Source organism: Anolis carolinensis, chromosome 1, assembly GCF_035594765.1.
Source record: "Anolis carolinensis isolate JA03-04 chromosome 1, rAnoCar3.1.pri, whole genome shotgun sequence".
NCBI classification, from domain to species: Eukaryota; Metazoa; Chordata; class Lepidosauria; order Squamata; family Dactyloidae; genus Anolis; species Anolis carolinensis.
The window spans coordinates 353,413,701-353,426,188 of record NC_085841.1 but is presented as its reverse complement, the minus strand read 5'-3'; the positions used below and the strand labels follow the sequence as shown (position 1 = coordinate 353,426,188).

Here is a 12,488-nt window from a genome sequence, read left to right as displayed (position 1 = left end):
AACCTTCAATATTTAATCTTACAGGGTTATGCTGAAAAAATAAGACCAATGGTCCGAGATGGTGTTTATTTTATGTATGAAGCTCTTCACGGGTCTCCGAAGAAAATTCTTGTAGAGGGTGCCAATGCAGCACTGCTTGACATTGACTTTGGTATGTATAATACATAGTTGTTTGCTACTGGGAAAATATATTGGGACCTAAGAAGTAGGAAGGCTTGCATACCTGTTCCATGGAGGAGGCATATATTTAGTCAGGAGCATCTCTGATCGAGTAACAAAGATTTATTTATTTATTGTGTTAGAAGTGAATTGAGAATATAGTTATAATGCATACAAAAACCACAAACAAAGTTAAAAGCTTGGCATTATACTAAATTTCCTTGGACCAGAAACGGGCCACTTTGAGTGCCTCTGATGTGGCTGTGAGAAGTCCTACATTGTGCATGTGGTAGGGCTCAGACTACATTGTAGTAAGTGGTCTGGATTTGCTCTTCTCCACACTTGCATGTCGTGGACTCCACTTTGTAGCCCCATTTCTTAAGGTTCTGCATCTTGTGGTGCCAGAGCGCAGTCTGTTTAGCGCCTTCCAAGTCGCCCAGACTTCTGTGTGCCCAGGAGGGAGTTTCTTATCTGGTATCAGCCACTAATTGAGGTTTTAACCTGCTACTTTTGGACGTTCACTTGCTGAATTGTTCCTGCAAGTATCTCTGTAGATCTTAGGAAGCTATTTCTTGATTTAAGACGTTGGCTTGCTAGCTGATATCTGAACAGAAGATAGGCTGGAGATGTCCATGCCTTGGTCCTTTCATTACAGGCTGTTACTTTCCGATGGATGTCAGGTGGTGCAATACCAGCTAAACAGTATAATTTCTCTAGTGGTGTAGGGTGTAGACATCTTGTGATAATTTGGCATGTGTCATTAAGAGCCACATCTACTGTTTTAACGTGGTGAGATGTATTCCACACTGGAGTAACAAAGATCTTGCATGAGAAGTAGAATAAAACTTCTATGGAATTTTCCTGGCTGGTCTGATTTAGCAGGGTTTAGTTACTTTCTTAAACAAGCCTATTTGTGACATTCGCTTACCTTTGTCTTAAAATTAATTTGTTGATTCCAGGCTGTTATATTTGTAGTAGTTGCACTGAAATAAATGAAAGTAAAATTGGTAGTAACTATTGATTTTAGTGGATATTACTTGCTTACTTACTTAGGCGATCCCTTGTAGTTTGAGGATGATTGTCTTCCATCTTGGGGGGGGGGGGGGGGTGTCCGTAGATGGCTGAAGAGACCTATTCTTGATCTGCATGTTTAGTGGATATACTTAGTTTAGATCCAACCCAGTGTCAGATAGGGCCTGAGAATCTGCCTCATTCTTGTGCTGTTCCGAGAATAATCTCTTTCACCAACCAAGCTGAAATGGTGAAAGCTTGAAGGGAAATGGGTATCTTGAGTCTCTAGAGACAGTGCATTTAACTAGACTATTCTTCAGCTGACCGACAACGCATGTGAAAAAACATTTTGAAATAAGTAAATCAAGGTGTTCATATGTTTCCTCCGCATGCCATTATTAATCTGATTGCATATTTTTTATTTGTAGGCACATATCCGTTTGTGACATCATCAAACTGTACTGTGGGAGGTGTATGCACTGGACTCGGTATTCCTCCTCAACATGTTGGAGAGGTATATGGTGTAGTGAAGGCCTACACAACGAGAGTGGGAATTGGAGCCTTTCCCACTGAACAGATAAATGTACGTTTGGCAGTTGCTAAACACACAAGGTCAGGAGTGCTTTAGTCAAAAGTTTTGATACGGTGGTGGTTCCCTGCTGCTGTGTTCATGCCAGACTATGCTAAATGGCCATATTCTATTTTTGGGTCAGCAGTAAATTGAACAGACATTTCAGTTGCCAAGTGCAACTATATGAGGGTGTACTTACTAATTGCTTCTTCTTTTTTTTACATTACATGATTTATATATATTCACCATCTGTTTTTAGCTTAACTTAAATGCTGTTTTTACTGAGATATCTCTGGCTTGAACTTAATTTTAAAGTTTGTGTCAATATCCTTATAAAATTTCTAGTTCTCTTTATCTCAATTTCTTATACTGCAGGATTTGCCTATAGATGTAGTTGAGGATGAGTTAAGGCTGTTAAGAGTGATACATGGACTAGTAGAAAAATATGAAAACAATCTAATCAGCATATACAAGGAAAGGAATCTTGGACAACCTAGAAAATTTTATTAAAGGCTTGCGATTAACATGAAATTGATAAAATATGCAGTAATGTCACCCAGATTTCTCTTTTGCGGACCCAATTTCAGTCAGATCTAGCTATCTTTTTGTCTAAATTCTAACTTTTTTTTACTTTGGACTTCAGTGTCCAGAATTCCTGATTGTTAGGTTTGCTGGGACTTCTGAGAGTTGGTGTCAGAAACACCTGGAGGAGCAAAGGCTGGGAACCACTCCCTTAGAGGGGATGGGTTTTTGATCTCTGAAGGTGCTTCAACAGAGGTTGAGTGGGAATCTTTCATAAGTACTTTAGTTGGGTATTCCGCCATGCAGGGTGTTGAATGAGATGCTCATTGCTTTCCCCTCCAACTCTATGATTTTCCCCTCCATTTATTTCTGTGGTAGGTAATTTAGAGAATTTCCATACATTAACTAATGCAAATATGATAACTAGAGAAATAGTGATTCTTCAGCTAGCTTCTCCCCTACATACTGTAATATTATTCTATATGTCTTTTTCAGCACCTGGTACAGAGGATTTGTGTTGCTGAAGAATCATAATGAATATCTTTTCCCCTTTAGGAAATTGGGGGCCTCTTACAGTCTCGAGGCCACGAGTGGGGAGTGACGACAGGCAGAAAAAGGCGCTGTGGCTGGTTAGACCTTGTCATTTTGAGATATGCTCATATGATCAACGGATTCACTGCGTAAGCATCACAGATTTTGAGCTACACTTGGAACTCATAATTTTTTATCCTGTGGAATGCAAATATGTAGGTAACATTAAGACTAGATAAGCAAAGTATTATGTTATGTGTATTTGTTAAGGGTTATCTCCCACTTTGATCCCTTGAGTAAAAGAAGACCTTTAAGCTGGGAATACCAATATACATGTGTTTCTTTGAATAGGCTGCTTCCCTCTGCCCACCTATTGTTTTGGAACATCCCACCTGGATAGATGGAAGAAAATGTCCACCTGGGCTTGCTGTCACTTTCCCCTGAGGTGAAGTGAATTAATCTGCTTCAGAGCTCCCCCTATGCCTTTGGGTGGAAAATACCATCCATGTATCTAAAGAGGGATGGCACCAGCGAGGGTTAAGTGAGAAATGAATTGAAAAAGAACTTTGGATATGACATTACATAAGTTCAGTATGATACAGCATGAGGCCTCTCTTAGATTACAAGAAAATCTGGTTAACTATCAGTTTATATCAGGAAGGGCAGATTGTGGCCTCTAGACTCCACTTTTGTGATCTTTGAAGTCACTCCCCCAATTTCCTTCATGCCATCCATCACCCCAAGTTCTTTAATGTTGCCACAATTTTCAGGCTGCTTTTGTCCCAAGTCATGCAGAAAACTCCCAAAATATGTGAAAACATGCAAATATTCCATAATGTCCCCAATACCTGTTTCCTTGGCAGTATCTTCTAATATGGAGACAGTAATGGCAACATCACTTTCCCTTGCTATTTGGAGATGTCCTACAAAGGAAAAATTTGGTCAAACTGGAAAGGTGTGGCCTGTGGAAGGGATTGTCCTCCGACTCCCCCACTGTGGCCACCCCGTGTTTTTCTTGCTTTATGCCAGTGGCTAGCTAATTGAGGGTGAAACCATCACACCGATATAACTAATAGTCCCTGGTCTTACCCACATCATAATGACATCTCTGGTCCTGGTTTGCCTACTATATTTAAGCATTCTCCCAAATAACTAAATGCAGAGAGTGTTTTAAATTCTCCACACTTTAAAGTCTCCAACCTCTTTTGAAGCTGCATTGGGCAGCTTGCCTACTGGCTGTTTTTATGAGTGCTTTTGTCAGCTTGGTTCTGAGGCAAATATATGCAGTTGTTTTGCTCACCCACTCTGACAATTTACAGCACACAGCAAGATTAAGGGAAATAGCAATGTGCCATTAACGTAGTATTGATAAGGAACAGTTGCTCCTGTTGTCACAAAAAAAAAATCGCTGCTTGCAGTGGGACATAACACATTCTTTCCTGATACGATTCCAATATATTGAGCAGAACACGATCATCTAGGCCAAGAGATCAGAAAAGGAAATGAGTAATATAGCGTTGCCTTGCTGCTTGGCCAAGTCATGGGAGAAGTGTAACACTGATTAGCATTAAGCAGGAATTTTCACCCAATGCTTACTTGTAGTGAATAAAATTACATTCTTGATACAGAAAGGTTGATGGGACCTGTAATTTCCTAATCTGTCATTTTAAATTTAAGAGATGGATTATTTCTGTAGTGGCCCAACCAGATGCTTTCCTTGTTCTCAAAGTTTAAAAAACCATTTGGTGCCTGCAAATGGATCACTCCCACTTGCTGCACATTTCTAAGATGTATTTGTCACGTATAGGTTGAGGCCAAACTGACACTTGAGGTATGTATTCTACATTTTAGAATCAAATACATATTTGTTTAATGTATAACTGCGATCTCAGGAGATGTGTGAATGTATCTACAGTAGAGTCTCACTTATCCAACACTCACTTATCCAACGTTCTGGATTATCCAACACATTTTTGTAGTCAATGTTTTCAATGTATTGTGATATTTTGGTGCTAAATTCGTAAATACAGTAATTACTACATAGCATTACTGCATATTGAACTACTTTTTCTGTCAAATTTGTTGTATAACATGATGTTTTGGTGCTTAATTTGTAAAATCATAACCTATTTTGATGATTAATAGGCTTTTTCTTAATCTCTCCTTATTATCCAACATATTTGCTTATCCAACGTTCTGCCGGCCCGTTTATGTTGGATAAGTGAGACTCTACTGTATTGGAATGTAAATGTACTATTATTTTATTTATTTATTTACTACATTTATATCCCGCCCTTCTCACCCCAAAGGGGACTCAGAGCAGCTTACAAATTATATGTACATACAATATATCATATTATTAGCATAGCACAGTATTAGCATTAAATTACTGTATTGTACTATATCGCTATACGGTAATATTAGTAACATTACATGTAATATAAATTTATAATTAATATTATTATATTGTATTATTATTAGTATTGTATTACATTATAATATTATAAACATTATATCTATACATTATATATTATTGTATATTATATTTTATATTGTATATTTTATTGCATAATCATTTGAATTTGTACATTAGCATTCTGCTTTTAAGTGGAAAAGGTTGAAAGGTGAAGAGAATTTAAAAAACGCTTTTAGCTGCAAGCCTGCTTTATGAGTAACTGTATTTATTGTTTCTTGGCAGTCTGGCATTAACAAAACTGGATATTCTGGATGTCCTTGATGAAATCAAAATTGGTATTGCTTACAAGCTAGGTGGAAAAAGGATTCCTTATTTTCCAGGTATGGTTTTATTGTCTTGTCCTTTTGACTTTTTTCCAGGTTCTTAACATTAAGTTTCCCACTTCATCGTTTTGTAAACACTTGCTATGTTTTAAGTTGTGTGGTTTGTGCCCATTCAGTAGTGTAACCAGTTGTGTAAACCAGCCAAAAGAATTAGCTTTGCGTTTATAAAACAGTTGCCACAATTTGTAAATAGAACTATCCACAGGGGCAACAAACAACTTGCTTAATCTAAGCTTGTTTACATAGATGGTTAATGTCAACTCTTTTAATCTATCGATAATTAAGCTAGTTGAATATGAATGGTATGTTGCTCATCAGAGAACACTTGTGTTTTACTTTGACTCACTTTCACAGCTAACCAGGAAATACTGCAGAAAGTAGAGGTGGAGTACGAAACAATGCCAGGATGGAAGACAGACACAACTAATGCAAGAAAATGGGAGGAACTTCCACCCAAGGCCCAAAATTACATTCGGTTTGTGGAAAACCATGTTGGAGTGGCAGGTAGGCCACTTCTCAGCACTTATCCATCAGGGCATGTCACTTGCTGGCTAAGCTGTGTGCCAGGAAAACTTTATATCCGTTGGGCAGAGATGGTTTTTCAGCTTTCTAGTAGTTCATATATGTAAGTGTTTCCTAGGTACAACTACCCTAAACAGTATTTTAGTTATGGGCTTTTTCTATCTGCTGCTCCACACCCAAATACTATCCATACTTTAGACCAGTGGTTCTCAACCTGTGGGTCCCCAGATGTTTTGGCCTTCAACTCCCAGAAATCCTAACAGCTGGTAAACTGGCTGGGATTTCTGGGAGTTGTAGGCCAAAACATCTGGGGACCCACAGGTTGAGAACCACTGCTTTAGACTGTGCTCCAAGGCAATGGAGATCATGTCGCTTCTTTACAGTACAAGGATGTGACTCTATTTAGGCCAATTTTCCATACGCATTGAAGATTAGGGTTTTAGCCTTCAAATACTCAAATCTTCCTTTAATTTTATGAGGATAGAATGAGTAATAACCATTTGATGCTTTTACTGGCTAGCTGATTTAACCCTAGCTAGAAAAATTAGACATACAGAGCAGTAGCTGTAGTGTATGATGAACAGCTACAAGGTATGTGAGCTGTGGAGCAGGAGGTCTGGTTTTGATATGAATTATACATCTTGCAGGTATTCAATGATAGTAAGAAAGAGAGCTGTGTATGTTTGACATGTTGGTAGTAGAAATTGTTGAAGTGCAAGTAGTACAGAGGGGAGAATGTGGACTAAGGGTTTTGCTGAAGATTAAATTTGCCATGTCTAAGTGTTGTGGAACTTGCTGGGCTAGATAATACTGTTACCTAGTTTCACTGTAGTTAAGATTGGTGTTGCAAACTCTATCTGTAGCTTACTGTTAGTCTGTATTTGTGGTATATTTTAGGATTGTTTTCTTAACGTTTTGCATGGAAGTTGAAATATAGGAATACATTGGTTGCGTTATTTTACAAGTGTATGAACTACATTAAATTTTGTTACCCATTTTCAATGTTCACGCAGCGGATTAAACCATTGAGCTGCTGAACTTGCTGACCAAAAGGTCGGCGGTTCAAATCCAGGGAGCGGGATGAACTCCCGTTGTTAGCCCCAGCTTCTGCCAACCTAACAATTCTAAAACATGCAAATGTGAGTAGATCAATAGGGACCGCTCTGGCAGGAAGGTAACGACATTCCACACAGTCATGCCAGCTACATGACCTTGGAGGCATCTACAGACAACGCTGGCTCTTTGGCTTAGAAATGGAGATGAGCACCACCCCCCAGAGTCAGACACAACTAGACTTAAATGTCAGGGGAAAATCTTTACCTTTACTTATCATAAATTTACTTACTTTTGAAGAATGTAGTTTTGGAGTGTTTATTAGGGTACTAGATTAAAAAGGATTATATTTTGTAGTTTAGTATCCAGTTATTGTGCCAATAATTATTTATTTCTCTCCTCTTTAGTTAAATGGGTTGGAGTTGGAAAATCAAGGGAATCGATGATTCAACTTTTTTAACCACAGAAAGAACTTTGGTGCCAAGAAACACAGTCGAGTGTCCATCTGTTCCTTTCTTTTGCCCAGCTAAGATGAAGATTCTGTTGAAATCAAAATGTTCTTCCTAGAATATGATTAGGCGTATCTTGTTCTATTGTTGTTTTCAAGTATAAAAATTATCAAGAACACAGAATAAGAACAATCAGAGTGAGATTTGGAGTAAGGGAATCTTAAGTTCATATTTGAAAAGTGAAAAGTATTTTTTCCAAACTTTTCTAAAAATTTAAAATGTATGCCAGATTGCAGAGACTCATAATGGCATATTCCTATTCCTGTATTGGGAAGCAAAAGAAGAGGTGACATGACATATTTGTGTACCTTCAAGTCTTTTCCAGATTATTTAGACTCTAAAGCAACTCTATCATGGGGTTTTCTTAGCAATATTTGTTCAGAAAAGGTTTGCCATTTGCCTTCCTCTGAGGTTGAGAAAGTGTGTGTTTCCCAGGGTCACCCACTGGTTTTTTATGACTGAGTAGAGATTTGAACTACAGGCTCCCAGAGTCCTAGTCCAACACATCAACCTCTAGAACATGTATTTAAATTTAAGACTGGCTGTGGGCATTGCATTTCTATAAAAATATGGCTGTGGCTTTGAAGCCTGCACATTTTAAATAAAAGATTTTCAGATCCAAAAATGGAAGAGGAACAAGTTGAAATCATTTGTTGGCAGCGGTCAAACTGCAGATGGCTGTCTGAGTTGGGGATAAACAGTTTCCCTTCTTTTGTTTCCCACTAGGCAGCTTAAGTGGCATTTTTACTCCATTATACAATAGGCAATAGATTAAAAGGAGAAAGACACAGCAGATGCAGAAAATGTTCCTAAAGGAATGTAGATGGTACAGCATCTTGCAATACATTGCTGTATAGAGTAGACCCTTTATGTAGCTTCACTGCATCCTTGGTTGCAATCTTTATAGATCTTTAGATTTTTAATCTTCCAGAGAGACATTTTTCTTTTGCAGTTGTTACTTTATCACTGTTCCACTTAGCCTTTGAGTAGACTATAAGAAGAAATGCTATGGTTGCTCCATCAGCCTTCTAAGAATAAAAAATATAGAGTTCTACTCCCTATAAACTAATGCAGTTATCTGTCATTTTAGAGTGCTGCTATACTCTAGCAAGGCTTTAAAGCAGTGTTTCTCATGTTGTCCAATGTGAGGATTAGCAGTTTATTGTCATATGCCCATAACATAGTTATGCCCATAGTAGTTTCTTGAAAAGTGTATACTGGCAGCCAGCTGTTGAAGCACTATCACCAAACCACTTTGAAAAGTGTTGTTTTTAAAATACATTGCATAATACCCACAAACACAATCCCATCACTGAGAAGATAACACCACAAGATAATAGTAATTCTTGAGGTTGTTATCTTTGTGATGAAAAGAGTACAACAACATATAACTGTTGTTTCTAGCCTTAATTTTCCTGTTTGAAATGCCAACAATGGAGCTAGGAGCATGAGACTGTCATGGAGCACTGAAACACAAAGTTGAAATCAAAGGTGCATGTGGGCAGTTTGCCACTACTTATATACTAAAGATAGTATCAAAGTAGAAGTAGGCAAACATTCCAGGAAACAGAACTGTCAAAAGAGAAAAGTACCATTGTTTTAGTACTGTCTGTCACCAATGCATCCTCCGCCAGTTGGTAATAGGACCACAATTACCATTGGTTTTAGAGTAATCTCTGGTCATGCACCATTCTGGACATGAACTGGACTGGCACATGAGTTAAGAAGTACAAACAATGTGACATTCTTCCTTGTACTCCTCATGTACCTGCCAGGTACTGTATTGTAGTGCCCAACTTAATTCTTACAATGCAGAACTTTATGTAAGACCCTTCTTGTGCCAGGAAGAAAATGATTAAAGTCATTGTGCAGTTCTTTTATGCACTATCTTGAAAAAAAATGCTGATTATCAGGAATGGTCTTTAGAATTTTATAGTGATTTTCAGCATTTGACTTTTGGCACAGATGAAATCTCCCTCCCCCCCCCCCCCCCACTTGATCGATACTGTATAATTAAGACTCTCATCCCTTCCCCCCATTTCCCATGTAGAGTTAAAGTGATCAGCATAATGCCAATAAACTGTGCATACTGCCAATATTTTCACACTGTATGTGAACAATGGCAGTCTTATTTGTAACAATTTAGTGTTTGGAAAACAGCAATAAGCTTCACAGACACGCACCTCTTTGAGGAGTATATGAACTACTGTTTTCATAGTGTCATGGCAGCTTATACACAAAACTTCACTGCCTAAAATGCTGAGAAGCAAGTTTTGTATACCTAAAATTTCCATGTATATGGATAAAGGCAGGGGTGTTAATTTTATGCAAGGCAGGGTTTTTTTTTTGTACAGACAACAAATATTTCAGATGTTTTAAAATCATAGAGTTAAAAGATAAAAAGAGATCACAGGGGCCATCCAATCCAACCCCTTGCTATGCAGAAATATGCAATCAAAGCACTCCTGAAAGCATTTTGCTTTCAAAAGTATGTATTCCCTTATGCTTCATTGAGGACTAAAAAGTCCTGTAAGTTAAGCAGACACCCATCTATTCTTTTCTTTGACCAATGCCTCAGAGTTGCCAACAGTAACATGAATCTAATAGTGTCTCAGATACACTGTACAACTAGAGTAGGCTATAGACCAAACTTGCAATATTTGAAATGTATTCAAAGTGCCACATAATTCTATAAGAGCTCTCAGGAAGGCAGCAAGGAGGTTTTTCGGACAATCCTGTTGAGATCACAGTCTTTTATTACACTGGAGATTTTTAATGTTCTATAGATCACTTCTTACCACGACCACTGCCAATATATTTGTGTTTCTGGTGGGCTCCAGTCCTGCTGGAAATGACTTGGGAATCCCTCTCTTTGGCCATCTGTGCCTCAGCACATTAGCACTTGAGCAAAATTCACCAATGTGGCCTTTATCCTCAATATACTAAGAATGCATTCAGGACATTAAGAAGTTCTGACTTCCATTCTGTGCTTTGTAAACAAACCTAGCTTTATTTGAAATGTCATGTATGTCTTGTGAAAGGTGGAGGGGTTTTTTGTTGTGTTTTTGCCCAAATACATATCCACCCCTGCCTCATGGCCATTTTATTCAAAGCCCTTTTACAACTACTACTCAGTCAATGTAAACTGCATACATTCTGTTCAAAGCAACGGCTGTTGAGCATCTTAACCAGCAGTATTGCAATTTACTGGGAAATGTTCCAGTTATAGCACCAGTAAAATGAATAGGGTGATGATCAAGAATACTTCCCACTCATTTTGTTACAGAAAATGAGGGCTTTCTGTTGGAGCATATCCAGTGACATCAGGACTTTTAGCTGGCACTAAATAACAGTTGAACATTTCTGTAACCTATTCTGTTAGATGATATTTATACAGTATTTTTATTGAATTGTTGGCTTTATTCTTATAGAAATCTCTATTCTCACAAAGTAAAAGCACTGAGATTCATAATTAGAGAATTTATATTGCAACCCACTCAGTGATACAGACTTGAATAAGATGTGTTTGATGTGAACACTGCATGTTGCTCTCTGGAATGTTACTTGTTAATTAATGTATTGAATCTTCAGTTGGAATTTGGTTATAACCATTTAGTATCACTTTGCTCTACACACAGGTTAAAGGCAATATTGATAATCTGAAATTCAAATGACAGTTGAATTAATGTGGGGAACAGCATGGCCAGAAACTGAACAAGTAATAAATCATGAAAAGAGTTCAGTTTGAAAAGTCATGTTTTGTGTCTAACATTTACATTGCTCTCACACTGATACAGCTGGGAGTACACAGGTCACTAAATCCACCAAAAGTGTGTTCTTGATTATTTTTGTATACTGTAAATGAAGCTGTATCCTCTTATTGTACATTAGTTTTCTTTGCTTAATAAAGCCTTACAAGACAGGGAGTATAAAATTTGGTCCCTTGAGTTCTTCTTTGTGTATTTATGTGATGTATTTTTATTTATTATGATGTTTATTTCTATCCCGCTTTTTCTCTTCATACGGAGACTAAAGCAGCTCACAATAAAATCACAGCAGCCCCTGACGATATTAAAAACCTTATTTAAAAGCCGGCCTGAATAAAAAGGTTTTAACTGTTGCTGGAAGGACAGCATGAAAGGAGCCATTCTGGCTTCTCTGGGAAGGGAGTTCCAGAGTCTAAGGGCAGCCACCGAGAAGGAAGGCCCGCTCTCTCGTTCTCACCTATTGTGTTTGAGATGAAGGTAGGACCGAGAGAAGGGCCTCTCCTGAAGATCTCAGGGCCCAGGCAAGTTTGTACAAGTGGATGTGGTTGCCTGGACCTGAACTGTCTGGGGCAGTGGTTCTCAACTTGTGGCTCCTCAGGTGTTTTGGCCTATAATTCCCATAAATCCCATCCATTTTACCAGCCATTAGGATTTCTGGGAGTTGAAGGCCAAAACATCTAGGGACCCACAGGTTGAGAACCACTGGTCTAGGGCTTTTAAAGGTCATAACCAGCACTTTGAATTGTGCCCGTAAACAGACTAGCAGCCAGCCCCAGTGAGCAACCTGGCTGCAACTCTTTAGACTTGCTGCTCCATTGCCACAGTGTACATAGGAAATTGATCCATACTCATATCCTTGGACTGCGTTTCAGAATTTCTGCCAAAGTCCATTTCTTTTTGAAAGACAGTATTGGGTTCAACACATTTTATGAGAACATGAATCAAGTTGGACAGTAAAACAAAAAATGGAATAAATAATATTTCAAGAGTCCCTAAAAGCTAAGATCCACTGCTTAACTCATAGCTTTGTTGAGAACAGGTTGA

General features: G+C 38.2%; 1 protein-coding gene across 1 annotated transcript in view; it reads left to right on the top strand.

Annotated features, from left to right (window-relative positions):
• adss1 (adenylosuccinate synthase 1) overlaps positions 1 to 11,611 on the top strand; it is a 33,431-nt gene extending 21,820 nt beyond the window's left edge. The window contains exons 8-13 of the mRNA XM_003214292.3: positions 25 to 151; positions 1,599 to 1,753; positions 2,819 to 2,943; positions 5,493 to 5,590; positions 5,948 to 6,097; positions 7,576 to 11,611. Coding sequence (XP_003214340.2) covers positions 25 to 151; positions 1,599 to 1,753; positions 2,819 to 2,943; positions 5,493 to 5,590; positions 5,948 to 6,097; positions 7,576 to 7,628 — 708 coding nt within the window. The 3' untranslated portion in view covers positions 7,629 to 11,611. The remainder of the gene's footprint in view (positions 1 to 24; positions 152 to 1,598; positions 1,754 to 2,818; positions 2,944 to 5,492; positions 5,591 to 5,947; positions 6,098 to 7,575) is intronic.
• Positions 11,612 to 12,488: the final 877 nt, after the last annotated feature.